Source organism: Arachis stenosperma, chromosome 5, assembly GCF_014773155.1.
Source record: "Arachis stenosperma cultivar V10309 chromosome 5, arast.V10309.gnm1.PFL2, whole genome shotgun sequence".
NCBI classification, from domain to species: Eukaryota; Viridiplantae; Streptophyta; class Magnoliopsida; order Fabales; family Fabaceae; genus Arachis; species Arachis stenosperma.
In genome coordinates, this window is record NC_080381.1 from 112,224,416 (window position 1) to 112,251,305 (window position 26,890).

General features: G+C 29.1%; 2 protein-coding genes across 3 annotated transcripts; both read right to left on the reverse strand.

Annotated features, from left to right (window-relative positions):
* Nucleotides 1-11,041: 11,041 nt before the first annotated feature.
* LOC130981075 (ribonuclease 1-like) lies at nucleotides 11,042-11,741 on the reverse strand. Its single transcript, XM_057904710.1, has 2 exons — nucleotides 11,574-11,741; nucleotides 11,042-11,482 (listed from the first exon to the last, which is right to left on the reverse strand). The coding sequence occupies exons 1-2, from the start codon at nucleotides 11,736-11,738 to the stop codon at nucleotides 11,042-11,044; spliced, it is 606 nt and encodes a 201-aa protein (XP_057760693.1). The 5' UTR covers nucleotides 11,739-11,741.
* A 2,058-nt stretch (nucleotides 11,742-13,799) lies between these two features.
* LOC130982335 (uncharacterized) lies at nucleotides 13,800-22,554 on the reverse strand. 2 transcript variants are annotated; one of them, XM_057906305.1, is made up of 5 exons: nucleotides 21,959-22,554; nucleotides 15,180-15,641; nucleotides 14,998-15,083; nucleotides 14,742-14,833; nucleotides 13,800-14,435 (listed from the first exon to the last, which is right to left on the reverse strand). In XM_057906305.1, the coding sequence occupies exons 1-5, from the start codon at nucleotides 22,052-22,054 to the stop codon at nucleotides 14,128-14,130; spliced, it is 1,044 nt and encodes a 347-aa protein (XP_057762288.1). In that variant the 5' UTR covers nucleotides 22,055-22,554; the 3' UTR covers nucleotides 13,800-14,127. The 2 variants fall into 2 exon arrangements, with proteins under 2 accessions (XP_057762288.1, XP_057762289.1); XM_057906306.1 differs by lacking the exon at nucleotides 21,959-22,554 and adding an exon at nucleotides 16,133-16,733.
* Nucleotides 22,555-26,890: the final 4,336 nt, after the last annotated feature.

Genomic DNA, 26,890 nt, shown 5'->3' on the forward strand with positions numbered 1-26,890 from the left:
ACAACCTTCTTCATAAAGCTTGATGAGTATGATGGAGGACTTGTCACTTTTGGTGATGATGGGAAAGGAAAGATAGTGGCTGTTGGTAAAGTTGGTAAAAGTTTCTCTTCTTGTATAAATGATGTTCTTCTTGTAAATGGTTTGAAGCATAATTTACTTAGTGTAAGTCAATTGTGTGATTTAGGATTTGAAGTAATTTTTAGAAAATTTGTGTGCTTGGTTGTTTGTGAAAAAACTAGGGATATTCTTTTTGAAGTTAAGAGATGCAACAATGTGTATGGATTAACTCTTGAGGATTTAAAGGAACAAAATATAACATGCTTTACATCTCTTGAATCTGAAAAATGGCTTTGGCATAGAAAGTTGGGTCATGCTAGCATGTACCAAATTTCTAAGCTAGTCAAAAAGAATTTGGTTAGAGAAATTCCAAACATCAAGTTTGATAAGGATCTTACTTGTGATGCTTGCCAATTGGGCAAACAATTAAAATTCTCTTTTAAATCAAAAGATGGAATTTCAACCAAAAGGCCATTGGAGATGTTACATATTGATCTTTTTGGTCCTACTAGAACTCAAAGTTTAGGAGGTAAACACTATGGTCTTGTGGTGGTAGATGATTACTCTAGATTTGGTTGGGTACTTTTCCTTGCTCATAAGAATGATGCATTTTATGCCTTCTCCACCCTTTGCAAGAAAATTCAAAATGAAAAGGATTTGAAAATTGCCCATTTGAGAAGTGATCACGGAAGAGAATTTGAAAATCAAGACTTTGAAAAATTCTATGATGACTTAGGAATTTCTCATAATTTTTCATGCCCTAGAACCCCCCAACAAAATGGGGTGGTTGAAAGAAGGAATCGAAGCCTTCAAGAAATGACTAGGGCTATGCTATGTGAGAATGAGATTCCTAAATTTTTATGGCTGAAGCTGTGAACACAGCATGTTATATTTTGAATAGAACAATCATTAGAAAAGGGTTAAAGAAAACTCCTTATGAGCTATGGAAAGGAACCCCTCCAAATCTTAAGTACTTTCATGTTTTTGGATGCAAATGTTTTGTGCTTAACAACAAAGAAAATCTTGGTAAGTTTGATCCAAAATCTTATGAAGGAATGTTTGTTGGATATTCCACCACTAACAAAGCCTATAGAATTTACCTTAAAGAACATAGAACCATAGAGGAATCCATACATGTTACTTTTTGTGATTCTAACTTAATTCCCAGTACTGTGATAGAGAGTGATTCAGATTGTGAAGGAGCTGGAACAATCAAAGAAAATCTCAAGTCTGCCCAAATTGAAGAATTTGCCAGTCCAGAATTGTCTCGTCAGATTGGAGGAGACATTTCCATTTTGTCTCCTGAGCTAGCACGAGAAACTGAAACAGTGAGACCAACAGAAACTCATCAAAGCTCAACACCACAAAGGAAGCCTAGAGAATGGAAGTCTATGAGGGGTTATCCTCATGACTTCATAATCGATGATCCCTCCCAAGGAATAACAACAAGATCCTCAACCAAAAGACAATCCGAACCAAGCAACTTTGCATTTTTGTCACAAATGGAGCCCAATAATGTGAAAGAAGCTCTTGAAGACCCATCATGGGTCAAGGCCATGGAAGAGGAGCTTGCTCAATTCGACAAGAATGAGGAATGGACGAGATAAATTTCAAGCATGTTGGAGAAGCTATAATTAAGGGGGAGGCTGCGCAGACTTTGCTTCTCATGGGCCCCACAAAATCTTATTTGACCCCACCTTGATTTTTTTATTGATCCCTCATTTTATGATGATCAAAATCTTTTTGTTGTCATTTCAAATCCTATTGGAAGTGGTTATTGTCAAATCAAATCCCTCTCTCCATCTAATCCCTTGATTCTAGGAAACCACCTTTTTTTTTTTCAAAACCCTTGGTTAATAACCGCGCCATATTGATCATTAACTTCCCTTTCCAATCAACATTTAATGCACCACTAACCTCTCTCCACTCTCCACACTCTTCGGTCTTTTTCCCTTCTTCCATCTCCATATCTTCTCTTCATCATGAAGAAGAAAACGGTCTCTAGAAAAAGTGAACGCATTCGGCTTTCTCAGAAAACTCCCTCTCCACAAACCCACACTCATATCCACATTCATTCTACATCTTCATCTTCTCCTTCACCACCATCCAAACACACTTCCACCATGAGAAAGAAGGTGATTGCCCACAAAAGCTCAGATCGAGGCAAAAACAAGGAGCCAAGTGTTGAGGAAGAATCATCTCACACTTCACCCATCACATCACCACCACCTTCACCGAAGAAAGCCACACCTGGGAAGAGTGGTCAGAAATCAAAAGGCTTTTCTCTAAACAACACCATGGAACCGGCCAATCTGGAATCTCTGGAGTTCAAAAATAAATTTGTCAAGAATCACTCCCATTTCGATCCTTCAAGATTCAACTCTTGCACTTCCTATGAATTTCACAAGGAGGTCATACAAAAACGTCATCTCTGTTTGACGTACCTTGTCAACCTTGAGAATCTCGCTGCCAAGGGCGTAAATGTCTCTCTACTCTTTGAACTGCTTTAATGGACTCCTCTGCTTCAGATTCAGAAACCAGTTTATCTAGGCTTGATCCGTGAGTTCTACGCTAACATGCGTCTTATTGATGGCACCATTCATTCATATGTGAAAAGAGTTCACATTACTCTTGACGCTGCCACCATTGGAACTGCCTTGGGCTACAAGGATGAAGGACCAAAAGCTTACATGGTCGAACGGTGGGACTCACAAATCGGCGTCACTCATACAGTGGTTCTTCAACACATATGTCAGAATCTCTCAGGCTTGGATGGAAATATTTCCACTCACAAGGCTTTAAGCTCCACCAATTCACTACTTCATAGGATCATCACCCACATCCTCACTCCTCAAAGTGGGTCTCACAACAGAGTAACATATTCTGACTCCCTCATCTTATTTGCACTTGTTACATCTACTCCCATTTCTTTTGGTTATATTATGATCCGCCATATGTGGGACTCGGTTAGGAGCACCAAAAAGGCAAATCTGCCCTATGGTATGTTCTTAACCAGTATCTTTGAATTTTTTAAAGTTGACCTTTTGAATGAAAAAGTAGAGAACAAAGTGTTAATGGTCAAAGGAGGCGGAGCAGTGAAAGGACCCAAAAGCAAGAAATTCATGGCTTCAGAAAGCGAGTTTGAGGGCAGACCTGAGTCCTCCAAAATCGCCAAGTCCATCAAAGAAATTCTCACAGAATTTTTAAATATGTCAGAAGTCATGGTACAATCTCATAAGGCTGCACGTAAATTGGCATATAAAACTAAAAAAGCATGGATGAGATGCAAAGATCGAGTGGGTCTAATGCTGAAAAACTTGGAGAATGATTTAGGAGTTGATAATGAAGATGATGAAGGAGATTCTGATCTCAATCTGTCTGATGATTAATTCTCTGTTTTAAGTTTTAGGATATTGGCTTAAGTAGGCTCAATCTGGTACTTTATTTTGTTGGGTTGGATACTCTTATAACTCTGAGATACCCTGTGATACTCTGCTATTTTAAACTATATCTTGAATATTTTGTTTCCTATAATAAATCTGTTTGCAGGTGCCCCTTTGATGACAAAAGGGGGAGAAAAATGCTGAAAATTGAAAGTGAAAAACAAGGGATGAAATTCTATGTTAAGAATTCATGATCACCCTTGTTAGAATAATACACTTGATGCTTGATTGATGCCTTTTGATTATAATGCATCTGTTTTATGGCTGCCTAATTGATTTTCTTGTGATTTATCTTGATGAATATTCTATGTTTGGCAGTTTCTTTAAGCATTTAAGTATGAAAATAATTGTGGAAAGTTGCTGTGATCATGCCTTAATTGAAAATATTTTCTTACCATAAGTTTGTTGCTTTGATTTGTTGGAAAATATTTTTTAAAACAATTTGAACAGCAAAAATTATTTCTGTTTGATTATGTTGTGTACATTGAGCAGAAAATCAGATTACTGATAACAAATGAGTTTTGTATATCATTCAAATCTGCTCATAAATCAAGCATTTAGCATCATGAATAAATATGCTAAATAACATTGGTATTTTGAGGCTTGATTAAAATGTTACAGGTTTATGCCTCCCTTGGTAAAATAGCATACATTAAGGGGGAGCCATGTGACATTTAGAAAGGGAGAGAAATTCAAATACAAAGGGAGTATTCTTCACTCAATCTTTAAATTTCTTTCCATTTCAATTTTAATAATGTTTATCATCAAGGGGGAGATTGATGAGTTTGGAAAACTCCAAATTAATATTTGTGATGAACAAACATTATTGAAATATTTAATTGCAAAACTATTAATTTGATCTTCATTTAACATATGTTAATTAATAATTTTGTGATGCAGGTTTTTAATTGGGCCAAAATAAAAGGAGAGACTCCAAGCCCAATAAATTAAAATTCAGCCCTATGTAATTCTTGTTTTGTGATTGTTGGCTGAAAAGGTTTTATCATTTGGGCCAGAAATCAAACATTGCCATAAGCCCAATTAATTTGAATGAATCAAAACTTTATTGGGTCAAATTGAATTTTGTCACTACCAAGCCCAATTTAGTTTTGATGAATGATCCAATGCTTGATCTAAAATTCATCAGGAAAGCAAATGTTACTAATTGGGCTAGATTAATTTTGTTGATACAAAGCCCAACATTATTTTTGATGAATGTTTCCAAGTTTGGTCCAAAACCAAGTTTAAAGAGAAAGCAAATTGATGCTTTCCAACGGATCCCATTTCTTGTTAAGGATGGATTTCAAATTTAATATGCTAGCATTGGAAACATGAGAGAGAACTTGACTTTGATTTGATGGGAATCATTATGATTAATGCTGTACGCTACTCAAAGCAAGGGAAGTAAAAGCAATCCATCAATATGTTCCATTTCAATTAATTGCTTTTACTTTAACTTCATATTCTCTCTCATCTCTTTCCTTCTTCTCCTTCGGTTATTGTCCAGGAAGCCATGGAAGCTACACCTACTCACCGAAAAGAAGAAGCTGCATGCATCAAGACCATCAAGCTAATGATGGCAAGAAAACATAACAAAATAAAAGTATGCTGTGGTTGAGATCTTCAACCATGAATGGTAAGATATGGTGACAAGATCTTGGCTTCTTCATACCAAAAAAGGTAGAAGGAGATTCGGCCAGCAAGGTGAAGATTCTTAGAGGCATGGCTTGTCTCTGATTCTGCTCAACCACCACAAAAGGTAGCTAGAGTGGCTACGTGATGGAAGAGGCAGAGATTGGAGCAGATGAAGCCATCATCATCATGAAGCATCAAGGGTCAGAAATCCATCTTGGAGAGCAAGCCAAGGATGGAGCGCTCGGATTGATGAAGTCTGATGACCAAGGAAGAACTAGAGGTATTTGCATGTTGGATTTTGTATAGGTTACCTCTTCTCTCTCTCTGGCCGAACCGGTTGTGTGTGAAGGAAAAAAAGTTAAGCTTGGTTTTTGTTTCAACTGTGAAGGTTTCTCCTCTCTATAAAAGGGGTGAACAGTCACGGTTTGATTCAAGGAGAAAGTTTGAGAGTGCAAGGCACAAAAGTCTCATAACTACCTAAGCTTACAGTTTTTCTTCTCCTTCAATGTATTCTGTTTAGTATTTTTCTGTTTAATTTTGTCATGTCTTGAGTCTCATGGAAAAAGGCAAACAGAGAGGTTTGTATGAAAAAGCCATAGAGCGAAAAAAGGCAGAGAGAGCAAAATTAAAAGAAAAAGCCATAGATGTCCTAGAGTTCCTTTGTTCATCTATGTTGTGTTTCATGATTCTGTGGGAATCCCCTTGTAAGTTGGGTTAGCACTTTACAGTTTGTAATCAGATTGATTATAGTGAAATTCCATCATTGTTGTGATAGAGACTGGATGTAGGCTGCACTGCACTTAGCAGCTGAACCAGGATATATCTGGGTGTAATCTTCTCTCTCTCTTCTTCATCAATTCTGTTTCTGTTGCACAGGAGCTAAAATGAAAAATGTCTCGTGCCAAGTGACGAGATAAAAGTAAAATGTCTCGTGGCTAGGGACGAGACAAAAACAGAAAAGACTCCTCAAAGACCAGAAAGTGTATTCAAGCAAAAAGGGGGCTAAGATTCAACCCCCCTTCTCTTAGCCACTGAAACCATCAGGCTGCAAGAAAATGATGATAGCCCTACCAAAACTTCGGTAGTGCTCAACGAGTCTGTTATTACTCTGATTTCTTCTTTTGCTAAAAATAATCGCATTGAAATATCCATTTTGGAAGAAGTTGGTGGGAAAGAATCTTGAGAGAAGCTTTGCACATTTAGACTTGGACCTTCTCCAAAATTTTGTAAACTACAAGTGAGAATGGACAACAAATGTGATGTAATATTTTATATCAGAAACTCAATTCATATATCAGATTAACAAATAACAACAAATAAACATCATTCACAACCACAATTCAATAAATTCACATCAATTAGTAATATTAGACTCTCGTAAATTATTTGTAATTATTCAATAAGTTTTTTAAGCATTCTTAAATTAAAACATTAACTTTAAAAACAAATCTCCTACCTCCGTATGAAATCAAAAGCAACGAAAATTTTGGAGAAATTTTCTGACCGAACTATTGAAGAAGAAAGCGTCAGAAATCGTTTATATCTTTTAGAACTCCAATTGGCTGAACTCGAAAAAGGTTTCTGCAATCACATACGCCCATTTCTCTCCGAGTAGCTCTTTACTCCTAGATAGGGAAAAGAGCGATATTGGCGTTAATCCCCGGAGGGAATCCGGTCAATATGGGAGGGGTGTAATAACCCCGCAGGATGAGTCAAGTGAGGGAATTTCGGGTGGGTTTTTGAGCAATAGACCTTCCTCTAGTGAGGGAATCCCGGGTGGGGTTCTCGAATAATAGAGGTTAAGTTCTTTTCTTGACTTGACTTGACTACATAACTCTTGAAAGTAAGGCACTTTCTTACGAGTGTGGGGAAGTGCCGATTGTAGCTCCTTCATTCTGGTAGAGGAGCCGCCCCCGAAATACCTAAAAAGCGTAGGGGCAACGGCTCTCCCTTTTTCTTAGGGGGAAGAGGATTTACATCACTGTCAACTTCCACCGAACAAAAGTGATGTCATCCTATAAAAAAAGAGGATATAAAAATTTTTATCGGATTAGATTTTTTATTAGAGTTACGGATCACAAAAAAAAATCGAGGCTAGAAGTTTACGGTGCCATTGTTTTCTTGTTCTCTCTCACTCACGACATTCTCTTTATTTTCCCAAAGAAAATGGTTCAGTATTGCTTGGAGAAGGAATGGTTAATGAAAGAAGAATAGATAATTAGTGTTAAAGTGACACATAGAAGACTTATATAGTTATATGTCATAATTATAAATGTCTATATGTATACCTGATAGCCACGTTTGGCTTTGTTTCTTAATCTTTACTTCCTTAAGGCCAAGAAGAAAAGAAATAATAATAATAATAATAATAATAATAATAATAATAATAATAATAATAGTAAAAAATTTTATAATAATAATAATATTTATAAAAAATTAATTTAAATTTTGTTTATCAAAATAGTATTTAATAAATAATTTAAATTAATAAATTAAGTTATAATTAAATTAAATTTTAATAATAATAAAATTTTATTTAATTATTTTTGTTAAAAATAATTTTTTTAAAAATAAAATCTCAATATAATATAATAATTCATAAATAACTAATTATTTAATTTTAAAAAATTTAGAGTATTACATTACATTAGCTCTATTATTAAGTAAACATAATTTTTATATAATAGAATAGATAATAAATAGAATAGATTTTTTATGAATCTTTATTGCTTGTTCGTTGTTAATTATTTTTATGTTATTACTTAATAATTTTCACTTGTGAAACTATCGACTACCTCCTAATATTATGGTTTAGTTAATAAGAATGATGACGTTAATATTTTTCCATAAGTCTTGTTATGATTTATAAATACGAAAGAGCCATAAATAAATTTATTTTCTTAATGAATGTTATTTTTGTTGTGAAATTTTATATTATCTTTACAATTTTAGCATAATTGAGTCTAATTTCTACATTTTAAAATGAATTTATTAAAAAAATTAAAATATAAATCACATTATTACTACAAGATTACTTTATTAACATAATTAGTGGTGCTTATTACTTGAATAATTAAATTTAGCTTCTAATGATATTAAAGTCAACCTATTCTATTGTCTTGTGCATTCAAAGAATTCACAAGATTGACATAAAAATCTAACAATTGAGAAATAAAATTCATTACAATGGGTATATTCATTTTAATAAATATTCTTCTATCAAATACCAATAAAAAATACACTGGCCATGATAGAATGCCTAAATTGAAATATTTTCGGGTTATAGTATTCGTCAAACAAACAATCAATGAAATACTCACCTATGCCTTCTCATTTTGAGTACATTTATACATAAAAGAAATTTTAAATAAGGAAAAAAAAGTTAAAATAGCAATAGCAATAAAAATGACTATTCTTGTAATTTTGTAAGTCAATCTATATACAATAGACCAAAAGACCATGATTATCTAACAAAATTAATTTATATTTATTAAATTCAATTTGAATGAGTAAAAGATTATTTTATTTTAATTTAATTCTTAATTCACATTATTTGAATTTGGTTCAATATATATAATTTGATTTAATTTTATTTAATTATTAATTGAAAATATTCTGGTTATCTATTTTATTTATAAATTTATTATTTTAATGATTAATAAATTATTCAAATTAATTAATAAATAAATTTAGTTTAACAAATTAAAAGAAATAAATTAAAAAATACTAACAGAATATTAAAAGAAATAAATTATAATAAATTATGTGATATTTAAATATCTAATAAAATCAATTAGTTAATATAGTTAGTTTATCGTAATAACTTGTATTTAATGAGTTAAAACTTAAAAGAAATAAATCAGAAAACATTCTCAAAAGCATATCACGTTAGCTCCATCATTAAGTGTAGAAACCTTTTATATAATAAAATAGATTACTATAGGTTTAACTTTCATCAACAGTAGAAGAATGTTTAAATTGAGATATTTTCGGGCTATAGTATTCGTCAAACAAACAATCAATGAAACACTCATCCGTACCTTCTCATTTTGAGTACATTTATACATAAAAGAAATTCTACATAAAGAAAAAAAAGAAGAAGAAAAGAAGAGTTGAAATAGTAAGAGCGATAAAAATGATGATTCTTATAATTTTGTGTGGTCATTTATATACAGTAGACCAAAAGACCATGATTATCTAGCAAAATTAATTTGTCTTTATTGAATTCAATTTGAATAAGTAAAAAATTATTTTATTTTAGTTTAGTCCTTAATACATATTATTTGAATTTGGCTTAATATATATGATTTGATTTGATTTAATTATTAATTAAAAATATTCTGGTTGCTTATTTTATTCATAAACTTATTATTTGAATGACTAATAAATTAATCAACTAATTAATACACATAATAAATTTGATTTAATAAATTAAAAGAAATAAATTAAAAAATACTAATAGAATATTAAAAGAAATAAAATTGATATAAATTATAATAAATTATGTGATATTTAAATATCTAATCAAATCAATTAGTTGATATAGTTAGTTTATTGTAATAACTTATATTTAATGAGTTAAAAGAAATAAATCAGAAAACACTCTCAGAAGCATGTCACGTCAACTCCATTATTAAATACAAAAACTCAATTTTATATAATAAAATAGATAAATTTAAAGGCTATCTTTAACTATTTTTTAATATATTATTAATAAATTTTATTGCATTTGCACTATTTCACATTTTCACTTCAATTCAAGGAAGATGGTGGTAAAGTGGTCACAAACTAGAAGAACAATCCAATAGTCACAATTTTCTTCTTTTTTTTTTTTCTTTCTCTTTTAGGAAAATTATAAATTATAAATATAAAAAAGATTGAGAAATTTGGTACATAAAGTTTTTGGTCTAAACTGTCTTTTACTTCCATGAAATAAAATACTTATTATTTTGATTAATTTCATATGTATTACTATTACTATAATATACATTTAATAAATTTTAATAACGATACATGATACATATACAACTTGTTATACAAGAACATAACAACACCTTTGATTCTTGACGATTCTCACATGTTTTTTTAGTATATTTTTGTGTCTAACATTTTTTAAATTGTATAAAAAAATTTAATAGTTAATATGATTGAATTTTATTTTGAATGTTTAAAATAAGTTTTCATTATAAGTTGATCGTTAATTTTGTTGTGAGAAGTAATCATGTACTATGGTGGTTTATGGCAGAGGTTACAAGAGTGAGGTTGTGTTTACCACTTGATTGTTTCAAGAATTTAAATTTGATGGGGATGCATTTAGAGTTAATCATCCTGAAGCATTGGTGTTTCTTAACAATTGTAATGTTATTCTTAGTGTTTCTTAACAATTGCAATGTTATTCTTAGGATAGGATTCGATCATAAGTTTCAATATCCTATGCTTAACGTTCTTTTTATCTATGAATGCAGGATTACATCTCCTTTGGAAGGGTGTTATAGTAAAAAATTTGACTAATAGAGATATATATTTATTCAATTATAGCAAAATTTAATAGAACAGTAAATTGACAAATTGCTAAATGATGTGATAACAACAAATGAAATAATAAAGGAATTTCAGATAATCAAAAAGGGAATAGGAAGAAAAAGAATACAAATCATCAGAAACGCCTAAAGAGCATAGATCAACTGAGTACAAGCATATTTATTTATGGGGAATCAATATTGATCCCAATTTTTCACACTTAATAATAATAATAATATTTGGATTCAAACAGACATTACACAGATCAACTGAATACAAGCATATTTATTTATGGGGAATCAATAATTGATCCCAATTTTTCACACATAATAATAATAATAATAATAATAATAATAATAATAATAATATTTGGATTCAAACAAACATTACACAGGTATTATAATGGAATTGGACTTTGTTTTGCATAAATTAACACCTTTGGATTTATTAATAGGACATTGAATAATTCCAACTAAGTCAGCATCAAAGCACACGCGAATCTCCCACAATAACACATTACCGTTATCTGGGAAGCACACAAGTTCGGGCTCAACTTGAAGAGTCTTGGTCTTTTTTATTGCATTGACAATGGCACTGCGACTATAAGTTTTAATTCTATCGGGAATTATTCCAACCTTCTTCAATTCGCCATCAATGTCCAAATTATGTCTATGAAATAAAGCCTTTTCAAAATATTCAGATTGAGCAAACCTTTCAGCGCTACACGATCCGTGTTTTTCCCATTGCGCCGTCCAAAATTCCATATTCGATTGTCCTGGAAGTAGACTTGGCCAATCAGGGGCTAAGTGACCTTGCAATGTCGCTGTCTACGAAAATAAATCATAAAAATAATTAATAATTAATTTATTATGTAACAAGATAAATGAAAATAGATAAAAGTCTAATTAATTAACTCACCATCAAACTTTTGTCAAAATGATACTTCGGCTGGTTATTAGCACAATTTGCTGGCCAAGGAAGCGAGAAATTTGTAGGCCAAAGACCGTGTATTGTGAAATGCTGTGGGAGGTTTGTCATCATCATTCCAGATGCATGGATACGAGTAAAGGTTGTTGGCCGCATTAGTGAGATGAACCGAGGATGCAAGCAGGATAACGTGAAAAACAATGAAAAGTGAGTTCATATTGGAAGTATAGAAAGTTTAGAGGGTTTTGGAGGGAAGGGAGCGAGTTGGAGAAAGCGATGGTTGTTCTCCTCCCTCCCTCCCTCCCTCCCTCTTATAAATCAGAAATGAGAACTGAATAGCCAAACAGTATATTTCATTGTACATCAATGATACATACTAAAGAAGAAATGCCGTAAGGAGAAAAGCTACTACTAGCAGTATGGGTCACTCAACTGGAAATCAAAACATGACATGTTTCAAAGCAAACTAAATTGCAATTCATACTTTCGGAACTGAACCGGTTATCTAATCGGTCAGAACTCGCCAGCTTCTGGTTGCGCGAAGGTAGCTGATGGCGAGAGTCGAAGCAAGAAGTCGAGGAGAGAGGCGAGAGAGCTGGGGGTGGACGGGTGGTGAGAGTGAGAGGTGGGGGAACTGGGGATGGGCTCAGGAAGGACTAGGCTAGGCTTCTTTTATTCTTTTGACGACGTCCTTTTGCCTTTGGGGCTTGGGTTTTTTTTTTGACCGATCCAAATTTTTTAAATCTGTTCGGTTCATTGCTTTTTCTAAACCTGCCAGGTCTAATCAATTTTTACGGTTTTTTACCAATTCCTTTCTTTGTCCAGTTTCTTACACTATTTGGACGGTTTTAATAATTATGTTGTAATTAAATGTTGTTACCTTAAATGTATTTTTAAATTTAATTCAATTCCATTTCATGTCTCTTTATGATAAATATTATTTTCATACTAGAGTTTTTTTTTAACAACTCTACATAGATTTTTTAATTTGTTAACTAAAAAATAATTTAAATAAGTGATTAATTTATAACAACCGTATTTTTATATAAATGTCAAAAATATTTAGTGTAAATAGTATTTTTCTAATTTAATAAAGTTTGATACAAATGGTATGACAAAGAATTAGAATACCTCTTTGCATTTCCATTAGCATACATGGCATGTGTGTTGTAGTTACCGGTTACCATTATTAATATCTTATTTAAAGAATTATTCCATATATATAATTGGTTAAGACATGGTCTTTTAATTATTGTATTTATATCTCTATATATAGAAGTTGTCATATGACATGTTCAGGCATTACAATTTGCTTCATCAATCATGATGGATTTTAGTTTATTTATTATTTTTATTATTATTACTATCAATAGTCAATAATAATGAAGATAGCACATTTCACTTTACTCGGTGAAATTTTTTTATATCAGCCTATTCTAACAATTTGGTAAATTTACAGTATAAAAAATAATTGTTCACAGAAACTTAAGCTTGAAATGATTAAAAAAGATGTATATAAAGTTTCTGTAGCGTACTAATATACTATATCACTGATGGAATATGGGAACTGGGAAGAGTATGTAAACTTTTGAACATGAAAACTTATTTTAATATTTATATGTGAGAATAATATTTATGTTAGGTTATGTGAAAGTTGGCCATGTTTGGAAGCGTTTAATTTATTCAACCAAATGCAGCATCAAACATAGAATTTATTGTATTTCTAAATCTTATATCTAGTTGTATACAAGTAGGAGAACTCTTATTAAAGAGGAGTACATTGAAAATTTGCTAATAACCATGTATGCAAAATGCAGTCACCTTGCATCTGCTAGAAGGGTATTTGATTTGTAGAGGTTGCCAATGAAATATTAACAGAGACCGAATTGAATATGAACTTATTTGAGAAATATAGAAACGGAGACTAGGAAATTATTTGAGAAATTAGAGTTTGCATAATTTTAGAATAATCAACAATGTTAGATAATCTTTTAATTTGTCATGTCATCATTTTTGTTAGCTAATTAAGTGTTTTCTGTCACAAAAACAACAGTAGTTGACATTGATTATTTCTGTTACAACTTAATAATTTTTTAAAATTATTTTTCCCAACATTAGAATGTTTTGATTTTGAGTATCATTTTTGTAATTTATTCTTTAAAACTATATAAGGTCATTGGTTTCATCTAATGGTGTAAGAATTCATCAAATCCCGTTTTTCAGTCCCATCAAGTTTGAGTCATGAAAATAAAAAGTAAGGAAAAAAAAAAACTAATGTACAAAACTTGATCATAATTTAGTTATTACCTACAACTACAAACTGCTACCTTCTTCTTAGAAAATAGCAAAAGAAACTGAAATTGATTGGTAAAAAATAAATAAATAAAAAAACTACCCCCTTCTTTCTATCTCTCTGGTTAACTACAAAACTTTACATTTCTCAGAATTTGGACCCAAGGGAACTGAAATCTTTTGTTATTATGCCGGAGTCAGAAGTTGAAAGCTAACCAAAAGGGTAGTTAATTTAGTTAACGAAGCGAATTTACTACAAGGTTGTTGGTGTAGGGTGTTGTGTGAAGAAGTTGAAGTCATGGTGATAAACATTGAGCTGTTTCAACCATGAATCTGCAGCACTGTACAGATATGATATCCTTTCATATTCACATGGCTCTGGATTCAGCCATAGATCTTCTTGCATCTTGTAGGTAGCTAGACCGAAAGGCGGCAGAGAAATGCTGCCGCCACCACTGCTTCCGTTCTTGTTCTTGCATTTGTTTCCTTCAGTGCTTCCCCAACCACACCACCAATATATGTCTTTCTCTGTGTCAATGTTATCACTTTCTGTTTCACAATCTGCAGACACATGTAAGAAATTGTGTTCAGATTTCGGCGAGGATTCGATCATGCCTGGTTTCGCAACAATTGCGTAGGAGCGAGTCTCCATTAGTGTAAATCAAACTAATGAACATTCACTCAATTATGTAAATCAAACTAAATAACTTGTGTCACTCTTGATCCAAAAGTCCAAAACAATGCATGGACACAATAAACATGTCTAGTATCATAATTTTCATCTGTGTAAAAAGTTCCTCGATTCTTCTTATTTGGCAGTTGAGAAAACATGAAAGATGCAATCTACCACCTATTCCTAAGTGTTACCTTGAAAAGATGAGGACAATGTGTGATAAGTGAGGAAGCATGCTTCTAAGTCCTTGTCATTTTTTCGACTCGGAATGGTGTAAATTGGGTACCTATTCAACATAGATTTAACTTCTTATAGAAAATAATAGTGTTAAGAAGACGATGTAGAAATCACAACTATAAAAATCATTATAATTTATAAACAGAGCATTTTTTTTATCGACACTAAGAAATAAAATGGCCTGATGGGAAAATCACAATGAATGATGCTAACCATGAAACTGCCATCCAACTTGCCGGCGAAAGCTCAACACTTTTGAATGTCATTAGTGCCGGATGGGTTCTAGCTAACTCGGGAATCTGAAACAAGAAACAATTACAAGTTATGCATTGTGTAATGTATCATACAAATCTCTCTATCTATCTATCTATCTTCACTTGAGAACAAAAGGCTACCTTCTCCATAAGCGGAACCCTTGCATAAGGAGAAGCCATCTCCGTGTATTGCAAGTAAAGGTAGCCAAGCTTGTCCCTTGTCGGCCACGAGCCGTCGTGGTCAGAGCTCGAATCCTCAGAAACGGCATCCCATGCTTTGCTGGAATTGTTACTTAAGGATCTAGATAGGTTATCGCTGCCACTATCATCGCTCCACGAATCGCTTTCGAACTCAACTCCATCGCTGTCCTCTCTTCTAGACCTAGAGGCCTGGACAGACTTGTTGGTGTAGATTTGGATGGCGGAAAGGTACGGAACATAATACTGAATCACAGTGTCGCCGCTCTCCAACATCACGGGAGCACTAGCACCATATGCACTCCATTCATAGTAGCAATCCCAGAGATCCTTCAAAGTGAAGTATTCAATTGAATCCTTATTACCATGAGGTTGCCACAGGCTATTTAGATCACTCAAGCAACTCTGCCAAAACCGTCATAAAATCAAAAAAAGGTTTAATGCAACGGTTGAAATCTGCCGTAAAAACAAAATAGCTGTAAAGAAATGAGAAAAAAGCTACAAAAGTCAAGATTACTAAAATTAGAATCTTATCCATTATATAAGCATACGATAGTAATCAACTACCAACTAATTCTTAACTAACTACTAATTACAATAATTGTCTCTAATAGCAACAGACCATATATCTTTATAAGTTTGATTTGTAAATTTCAATTAGAACATGAAAATGAGTCACATTCTAATCACACAAGCTCCAACAATAGGGATAAAAAATGTGAAGAGTATATAAGATAAGCAAAACTCGAAATTTTATATAATCAAAAGAATAAATTAAACATGGAAAACATAAAACCTACACTATAATTTGAATAGTAAAATCATCTAATTTAATAGAAATTTTCAGAATCAATTGATCTATTCAAAATTGTAATATCAAAAAAAGTTTTGACTACCATTAAGGGCATCACCCCTTTAGAACTCTACAACATTTGGGTCAAATATTGCAAAATGGGTTTACTAAGAATGGATTCATAAAATGCAAGGGGAAAATAACACATTTTTACTCCATTATGTTTCCATTAAAGTCATAATCAAAGTAAACCGAAAAAAAAAAGTCATAATCAAATATATGCAATTACAATTTCACCCATTATTGGTCCACTTTTCATTGGCCAGCAACATTGACCAAATTCTCAACATTACAATTTTACCACCTAGAACTAGAAACAAATCAAGTGGGAAACCCAGTGGGGACAATTTTTATTCTTATCAAAGTAACAGGTTGCAATAAAACTTGAAAGATGTCAACACTAGCCCTACTAGGACTAGGAACATAACATTACTGTGTATTGGTCCCCTCATTGAAATTTTGAGCCCACATGTGTAAATCAGATGTGCTAGTCATTTGACACATGGGGTAGGGTGGATCCACAACAAACACGTGGCAATTATCCTTAGACCACATTTTAGGTTTTTTTTTCTTTTTTTTTTTTAAACCAGGGTTTATCTTTAAAATTAGGCATTTGTCCTCCAATAAGAACTAAGAAGCTTTGTTTCCGCTCCAAATCAAAATCAAGTGTAAACAGAATTAATCACTTTTGACTTATTAGTTATTACAACTACTTATCTTTTAATTATTTTTTGTTTAAAAAATGCAAATACTTGTGCCTTTATTGAAAAGGACCAGAGGAAAAAAAATACTTGTTTCTTTAATTATTTATAGACTATCTACAAAAATAGAAAAGAAAAATACTTATGGTAACTGAAATTAAATGTAAATCCTAGAAACAAAACATCAGATCATAGCTGTCCTCCCAACCCCTCTCTTTGTTTTTTATTTTTTTGGAAGGAAAAATAATTTAAAAAATGATGACACCCATTAAGTTGGTCATTACCATACTTCGGAAAACATGAGGAGAATATTCAGTATATAATTTCATTCAATAAAAAAATAAACAAAAATGGAACTTCTATTATTTTTGTTTTTAATTTTATCTGTATATTAGGGAGATTCGTCGCACATTTCCTTATGTAGGATATAAACTTGAAATATGCTTTCTGGTTTCTATTAATAAAATGAAATAAAAATTAAAATATGCCACATGGCTAAAGATATTTTTTCCAAGGGAATCCAAGGGAATATTCCCATCTTAAGACACTGTTTGGCCCACTCAGCCACTCGGACTAATCATTAATTTGAGTTTTGTTATATTAAAAGTGTTAATATATTCTATATGACAGTTTTGCCCCCACCATTCACAATGCACAAGGGTGAAAAAGGAAGAGGACAAGCACAATAATTAAGTAAATTAAATTGTTATTTTATAATAAATTTTAAAATTCTACTAATAAATGTATTTTTATAATCTATAAAGTACATTGAAAATTTTAACTATCTAACTTTTCTAATAAAATTTTTATATTAAGAATTTTAATAAAAATTTATAAGATATTTTTTTATCTAAATCCTAAATTTAAAATAAAAAATTATTCTATTTAATTATTAGTTATATATTTACAGAGCCTCAAAAAAAAAAAAAAAGAATTACTGCTAGTACTAGACCTTAGGGCATGTTTGGTACTTTGGTTTAATAATGTTTCTGTTTATGGAATTTTTGAAAAAACAAGAAAAAAAAAGGGTAAAAGCAGGATACAATTTTTTTTATTTATTTATAAAAAACAAACAAGCACTTTTAAGTGTTTTTCATGACTCCAAGTTTAATTTTATATTATCTACTATTATTTATATGAATAGTATAAAAATTATAAATTTAAATTATTTCACGAAGATTTAAGTTTATAGTTAAATTAAATCATGGTCAAATGCATTAATTTTTTAATTTGACTAAAAAATATTCAATTTCTTTCTCATTTGGAAATTAGGAGAACTAGAAAGTGAAAAAAAAAACTTCATACATATAACTATTTTAAAAGTTAAAACCACCTGGAAAAAAGATCATAAAGTGCCTGAAAATCTGTAAAACAGAGATTAAATTGCAAATGAAACAGATTCCCTACACCATCATGAAACCTGACCCACCTTTACATTTTCTAATCCAGTTTAATTTCCGCAGGTTAGTATATTAGGTGCTTATTATAAATTATGAATAACTGGATTAGGCATAAAGATTATAGCTACCAAACTATGAAGAAGAATTCATATATGTTTCATAATATGAAAACATAATTACATAATAATAAAAAATGAAAGAGTGTATATCTATGTCTATATTTATGTGATGCCAGTATATATACTTATATATAATATAATTTCAATATATGTTTCATATCCACACATTTATTAACAGATACCTTCAATAACATAGACACAATCATTCATGCCCGAATTATAATTATTTTTTTATTTATTGGATCATATATACATCTTGATAAAATAAAATACACTAAACAAACAAATGCGACTAAACAAACTCTACATATTTATAATTTATAAATATTTTAAAATTTTACTTTAATATATTATTAACAAAAAAAAAAAAGAAAAAAAAAAGGCTAAATACTCAATAGGCACTTTGGAGTTTGGACCATAGTATGTATAAAGTGAATCTATCTTCTTTAGCTTTTTTTTAAGGATATATGCTGTATACACAGCATTAATTGCATAAATTTAAATCAATATTTCATTCTAATATTATTAAAATATATTTGACTTTGTTTCATAATTATTACAGAAAATAAGGAATATTATCCGACTGAATTTATTATTAAAAAATCAGTGTATATTACTTTAGTTTTAAAAGAAAGGTCAATATACTTTTATTGAAAATATTATTTATATACTAAAATTAACTACAAAAATTAATTACTATATATTTATATATAAATATATATTATTTAATTTATTTTTAATATATATTTTTTATTAATATCTAATTTTAATAACTGATTATCTGATTACATAACATTCTCGTATTTTACAAAATAGAAACGCTAATATAATATCGTACAGCGTTGATAGAAGAGTAATTTACTATATAATTAAGATATGAATTGAAAACGTTTCATAATGAAAAATATTAAACAAAACACCTTCCTAAAACTAACAATAATATGCAAATAGCAAGCCCATAAAAACAATCACAAGATTCTAGAAGGATAAGAACGACACAAAATATTTTATATAATCAATTAGGTAACATTCCTTTAAAATTCTCATTAACGTTATGAGTGTGGAAAAAATATTTATTATCAACAAAATCAAATTTAATTTTTATATTTTGTCAAAAAAAATTTATACAAACATTTAATTATAAATTTATAATTTAAGAAATCATCTAAATAAATAAATATATAAATTTAATTCAGGATTCGTATAAAAATATTTATTCTATTAATACATTAGGATTAAATTCATAATTACAGAAACATATAAAACTGTTTTATGATTAAATCACATCTATTCTATTATATAAAAATCGGATTTCTGCACTTAATGATGAAGCTGACGTGGCATACTCCGGAGAGTATTTCCCGATTTAATTATTTTAACTCATTCAATACAATTTATTACCATGACTTAATTATATCAGCTAATTAATTTGATTAGATATTTAAATATAAATATAATTTATTATAATATATATTACTTGATTAATTTTACTACATTAGTTGTAATTTATTATATTAGTTAATTAATTTATTCATTTATAAAATCTAAAATAAAATAAATAATTTGTTATTTATTCTAATTGAATTCATTAAATTTAATTATACATTATATACGAATTAATAATAATTTATAAATCACTCTAATTTATAATATTCAATAAAATAATTTGTAAATCACTTTATATTATATATGTCTTAATGTGTTAATTAAATATTATATACGCACAGAAAAATAAATACAAAGATGATTTATATAATATTGATAATATTATATTGGCACGATAATTTTTTTATATCATATAGTATTGATAATGATAACATTATTATATAGTATTATATAAACCTTTCAATATTAATATAGAAAATTAGAAAATTATTTCTTATGGCAATAACTCTTATTAGTGGAATAGTGTGTCCCTTATATAGTATTGATAATTGTTGCTTAATTTAAAGTAATTGTATGTCGGTATCTTAAATTTATTTTTCAATAATGATCTAAATAGATAAATCTAATTGAATTGAATGATTATATAAAATATTTTATATTATTAATATACTAAAGTCTAAAATTAAATTCATTTTTCGGTACAAAATTTTATAGATAAATTTTACTTATAATAGTTGTCAAATTTACTTATTATAATTTTTATAGTATAAATAAATTTTTTAACCAAAATAATTACTGTATATTAATATATAGATAATATATTTTTTTATCTTAAACAGTTTTTAAAAAATTACTAATAATTTAAGTTGTATTTAATTAGAAAACTAAATTTTAATTTAATTATTAATTAATTAACTAATATAATAAAATTAATTATCACTATTTTTTGAGTTTATTTATTTATTTTTCTTACTAAATCAAATTTAACAATATAATTATTATTATGTGTTAAGTTTAACAAAATATTTTTTAACATAAAATACAAAAGAACTATTTATATTTTATTTTGAGACAAATATAATATAATAAGTGGTATATATGTATATAAGTATTATTTTTTTTAAACAAATTTTGTGGGGGCAAATGCCCCATCTATATTAAACGTGGGTTCGTCCCTGACTGTGAAGGAAGATGGGAGCTGTGAAGGGGTAGGTGGCCATGGGCTCAGCAACAACGATGACGGGAGCTATGCTGTTTTTTGTGAAGAAGCCGAGAAAAAGAAGATTCTAGGTAAGGATGACTGAGTTTATCTTGCATGGCTATAAAGTATAGACTGGAGCTATGAATCACTGAATTTGTGATGCGAGGCAAATCCTAATTCCTAAAAAGTGTTTATATGTATATATCTGGGTGGGTTTACCCTAAACCCGACCATGCCCTATTCTGAGCAAAATCTGCCCCGATTTTGGTCAAGTTATTGCCATATCCATCCGGGTATGGACGGGTCGGGTATCCGCATATTCGAAAACTTCTGCCAAGTCTAACCACGTATTGATACTCCATTTATTAAGGGTTTATCGCTAGCCAATGAATTGCTATATACACAAAGCGAGATTCTAACTCCTAATAGTTGTTTAAACGGATGAGTGAGATGATCACTTAATAAACTCAAATTGATTAAGACAAATACTAATTATTTTTAATATTTTAATATTAAAAATTTTGAGAATTTGATTTTAATTATAACTTTGTAAAATATTTATAATAATAATTACTATATATTATTTAATTTTTAATAAAATTTTTTATATAATTTTATGTATTATTCCGTACAAGGTACGGGAACATACACTAGTAAAAATTAAATCCTGAAAACAATGCAACCCAATGTTATTTGGGCACGGTATTGATTTGACACGCTAACTATTTGAAATTATAACAGAAATCTAAAGGCCAAACAAAAATAAATATCCAAATATCTTACAAAGCTAGAAAATTGATAAAAATCACATGCACTTAGTTTTATAAAATTATTAATTATTAATTTTATATAAAAAATTATATATAAATATTTAAAAATTAATTTTTTATTAAAAAAAAAACTAACACACAAACACAACTTCCGGTGAATTGAAGAAACAGAGCAGGATCAGAGAAAGAAACGACTTGCAGTTTTTCTGACACCCATAATCAAAACTTTTTTGTCATAAAAAAAAACGAGAATTACAATTTTATAAATAAAATAAACAAAAAAAATGGGTACCTGAGGAAGAGTGTGTGAAGGAACGAAGGGAGTGACACATTGAAGAAAGCGTTCCACGTTCGACGGTGGAGAACTTCCTGAAAAACACGAAGACATTCTCTCCGATGACGCACAATTTTCCCAGGAAAGTGTCAGAAACTCTGAAAAGATTGAATTTTTGTGTGAATGAGGTAATGGGTATTTCAATTTCTTTTTTCTCTTTTTTTTTTTTTGGGTGTGAGAGGCTTTGGATATATAGATAGGAACTGGGGAGTGAAGCTCTCAAATCTTACACATGGTTATGCAGAGATGTGTTGTGTGTGTCATGTCAATTAAGGTCCTTTTTGGTAATTTTGCCTCACCAACTTTCCTTCTTAGCTCGCCTTTGATCAAAGGAAGCCTCAATCAACCTTGTTATATATAGAGAGAAATTTCTTTATTCTTTCAAATTTGTCAAGAAAAAAAAATATCACTTTCCTTATAAGAAGAGATTTGCATTATTGCACCATTCTCACTACTAAACGTTGACATAAATTAATTCTTTTAAGGAGAAAAAAAAAAGGAGGATATAATTAAATGTGATGATGTATTGAGGAAGTAGTAGTAATTGCAATGGATAGGGAGGAGAAGAAAATAAGGAACCAAAGTAAGAAGAGAGAGAAATTGGACTAATTATAGCAAAAGACAAATTGCACCCCCACTAAAAAAATGTTACCTCTACTATAAATGTTTACTTAAACCAAAATAATAATAACAACAAAAATAATAATAGTGTCTTTTTCTGGGTTTTATTTTGGTTCAATGCCCTTCAATTTATTAAAGGTTGAAGATTGAAGACCCCAATTGAAAAATATATGGAGGAGGAGGAGGGTAATAAAGAGTGTGTGTAAGTGTGTAACGTTTTGAAGTTGTTGTATGTTTTATTTTTTGGATGAAAAAAAGAGAGAGAATGAAGGGGTAAGTTAATTGTTTTATTAATTGTAGGCACAAAAGAAACGTTTTTTGGGGACTTTTTTTTGTAAAGAGTGATTGTGAAAAAGAAGAAGAAGGAGAAGAGAGGTGGTGGTGAAGCTATGCGGTGGAGAGAGAGAGAGAGAGAGAGAGAGAACGCTTCGCCGCGTGTGAAGTGAGGTTTTAACTTTTAAGTGTTGTGTTGTAGTGAGTGTGGGTACCTACTTTGTTTTGTTGTGTTTTGGGGATGATGGTCCTTATCCCTACTCCCTCCTTTATTTTGTTCTTTTCTTCTTCTAATTTTTGAATCATGTATTTTTTTTTTCTTTTCATTTTTTCCATTTAAATGATAAACAAGTGATTTTCTTTTTTATTGAGAAAATATATTTTTTTTATCTAATATTTGTAATTTTTTTAAATACTTGTAACGTTTAGTTATATTTAATTTTATTTTTAATATTTTTTATTTATGTTAAAATTATTCTAAATATTAATTTTATATAAAATTTTAGAGATATATTATAAAAATTTTAAAAATAATTTTAGGTAAAAATTCAGGTACAGTCAATTTGAAGTTGATAGTTCAAAGTCGTTAAATAATTTAAATGCTTTGACTAAATTTTTATCTAACGATTCTTAATTACTAACTTTATATATAAAATTGACTGCACCTGAATTTCTATCTTAATATAAATAAAAACGACGGTTTAAAAAAAAAAAATTGGTATGGATTTAAGTTCTAACATGGAACACGTGTTAATATGTAGCAGGACAAAATGTTTTATTTTAACCGAATAAATGGTTAATTTAATTTCTAAAATTTTAAATGTAAGGGTCGTTTTCTAAATGTCACTTTGGTTGTTCCCATTGTTTTATAAGGGAATAGCTATATGAAATTAATTTTTAATTAGTTACTTTTTTATTATAAAATTATTTTTTTAATTTAGAATTTAAAATTAAGATTTAAAATTTATAAATTAAAGTCTAAAATTTAGTGTTTAAAATTTTAGATAAAATAATAATTTTAAAGTCTAAAATTTAGGTCAAATGATTTTGGTGGAAAATGTTTGTGAGTTCTCATCCTAATTAGCAATAATTGCGACTAAATCTAAGTTTAATTTGATTTAATTGAGTGAAAAATGAGTTCTATCAGTTTTCTTTTATTAAACACAACAATAAAATAACTTCAGTTTGATGTTATAGTTGGTACTCAACCATTCAAACCACGTTGTTTAATATTTTTTTTGACATTAAAATATATATGATGTCGTTTTAATATATATAACGTGATAAATTTTGAGATACGTGACTAAAAGTATTAAATTTTAGTGATAGAAAATACATAAAAAATTATATTAATACATTTTTTAAATTCAAAAATTTAAATTATAGCAATTAAAAAATTAGAGATTAATCCAAAAATTAGAATTGGACTAAACTCAAGATTCACCTCTTATCCAGAAACCAAATTGATTTCAAAATTGAAAGAGAAGTAAATTAGTTGGCGTCTAAATTTTATTAATCAATTTTATTATTATTATTATTATTATTATTATTATTATTATTATTATTATTATAGTTTATATTTTCTTTTTATCATTGTCAAATATAGAAACAGATTCAGAAATGTTGTTACAGGGGGATAATAACATATATAATATTAAAAATTATGTAAAAAAATTATATAATATAAGATGTATTACAAAAATATACCAATAAAAAATATATTTTAAAGTACAAAAAATGTGTGTATTTTTTACTAACGAGATGGTCAATTCTTCGTATCATAAAATTCATCGATAATAGAATTTGTGTCAAATTTTTCAATAATTTTCTTTTCAATATAATTAAAAAACAATTAACAAAAAATTTATCTTTTATTTTGTTTCTGAATTATTTTTCACAATATTCATAGTTAAAAAAAATCTCTTAATTATAGCAGTTGAAATAAAAAAAAGTTAATACCAAATAAATTAAAAAAGATGATCAAAAAAAAATTCACTTTATAAAATTTAAAAATTTTTATTTAATTAAAAATATTAATAATAACATCTTTTTAAAATTTTTTAATATTATTATTTTTTTTAAATATTAAAATTTATTAATATTTAAATTAGACTAAACTTTTATTTATATTAAAATAAATATTAAATAATTTTTTTTAAAATTAAATTATACCTAATAACTTATTACTATTAATTTAAAAAAAAAAGTTGGCGCCACCCTCCCTATATATCAAATGTTTCAACGATCTCTCCATAGATAGAGGGATCATGGCTCATGAGTCAAGCGGTATATATATAATTATTTTGGAATTTTTTTTCTTGAAGATTAAAATTTGATAAAAAAAAAGTAGAGATTTTTACTTAATTTTTAAAAAATATGTGTATTGTACGTGATAATTTTTTGGATACATTATTTAAAACGTGTATTGTCAAACATTTGTATTTTGAGCGAGTATAATTAAATGTACAAAAATATTACATGTACATTTAAATTAACCATTAAACTAATTATTATGTATCTATATATATTTCTATATATTTAAACATATTAATTTACATAATTTTTAATTAATTAAGTAGTTATTAAAATAATCAAATATATATAAATAAGTAATTAAATTATTAATTGATGATTGATTTTTAAAATACACTTAGTATGATTATCAAATATACTTTTTTATAATATTACTCTTTTTTATATTTATAATATTCTTCGTTGAATATTTTTTACTTGAAATAAAATAAATAGTTACTATAATGCAGTGAATTAGTAATTGATGAATACTAATGTATATAGTGAAGGATTACCATGTGTTTATAACACGCAGCGAAAGAAAAGAAAGTAATCCTAAAAATCTATTTTGTGCTTAAACTTTATTCCAATAATAAATATATATAGTAGATCAAATCTAAATACCTGAGTACGCTAGTAAAAATCTTTTTCTCCTTCGATGGTACGAAGGCGCTATGCGTATCCACACCAAGACCAACCTTTTGCTGTCAACTCTTTGACCAATGGATATCTGATCTAAATTGAGAACCTCTTTGCAACTCTTTGCACACCATAAAATTGTGTATAGAGGTAAAGAAATAAAACTCTTGTTATTCTCTCGTGTGACTTTCCTGTACTCTTGACGTACATATATATAGTATGAAATTTGTTATTGATTTTTAATTTTGATTCTCAATTCAAATTTAAATCATATCTTGAAATTCCAAATCTGAATCCTTCAAATTTTATGAATCATATCATAACTCAATTTGAAAACAGAATCAGTTAGGATCTCATCCAAATTTAGAAATAGAATAACTAATTATTCTCAAATCTCATTTAATATTCTCAATTATCATACTATTATTATATTTTTGGTGCTAGCAAAAAATATAATAATATTCCATCTGAATTAATATAATTATTTATTTGATAAAACCAAAATAATAATTAAATAATTCTATAACAAAGATTAGAACACTCGTTAGTGTGTGACCCCATAGGTTCAATACTAAGCGGGTAGTAAATTAGTCATACTAAATTTACTAATCAAGGTTGGCGTCTAGCAACACTCCTCAATGACCCGATAGTATGAAGTAATATATTTTTACTAAGAACCTCAGAAGAACAAAGTATAATTCCTTCCATCTTTCCAGCTCTTGGTTAACCTTTAGAGTATGGTTTAATTGTCAAATTCTAACTTGTTACCATTATTATAATGAACTGTGAATGACCTAAGAAACTCATTTCTTCATTCATTCAATCCCCTTACCAAGGTTTTATTCATCTCATTCATTATAATCATAGAGCTCAAACTCTTTACCGAGAGTTGACGGATTCCTTATTGACTGATCATTAATTCTACAAGTATTTAAATCATACCCAATATCCGTTCAACTAGCACCCTAAGGTATTAGGTGTCCGGAATCAAAGTATAATAAATACTTGTTAATTACTATGACAGTCGCAGGTCAAAGGAAACTCTATTACTATGTTCATCTTGAG

Bases quoted from the DNA above. Each gene is read 5' to 3' on its own strand.
- LOC130982335 (XM_057906305.1), bottom strand. From the start codon at position 22,054: ATGTCTTCGTGTTTTTCAGGAAGTTCTCCACCGTCGAACGTGGAACGC. The intron at 15,084-15,179 runs GTAGCCTTTTGT...TTCTTGTTTCAG, and splicing joins GGGTTCCGCTTATGGAGAAG to ATTCCCGAGTTAGCTAGAAC. The intron at 14,834-14,997 runs GTTAGCATCATT...TATGTTGAATAG, and splicing joins AGTTGGATGGCAGTTTCATG to GTACCCAATTTACACCATTC.
- LOC130981075 (XM_057904710.1), bottom strand. From the start codon at position 11,738: ATGCGGCCAACAACCTTTACTCGTATCCATGCATCTGGAATGATGATG. The intron at 11,483-11,573 runs GTGAGTTAATTA...TTATTTTCGTAG, and splicing joins ATTTTGACAAAAGTTTGATG to ACAGCGACATTGCAAGGTCA.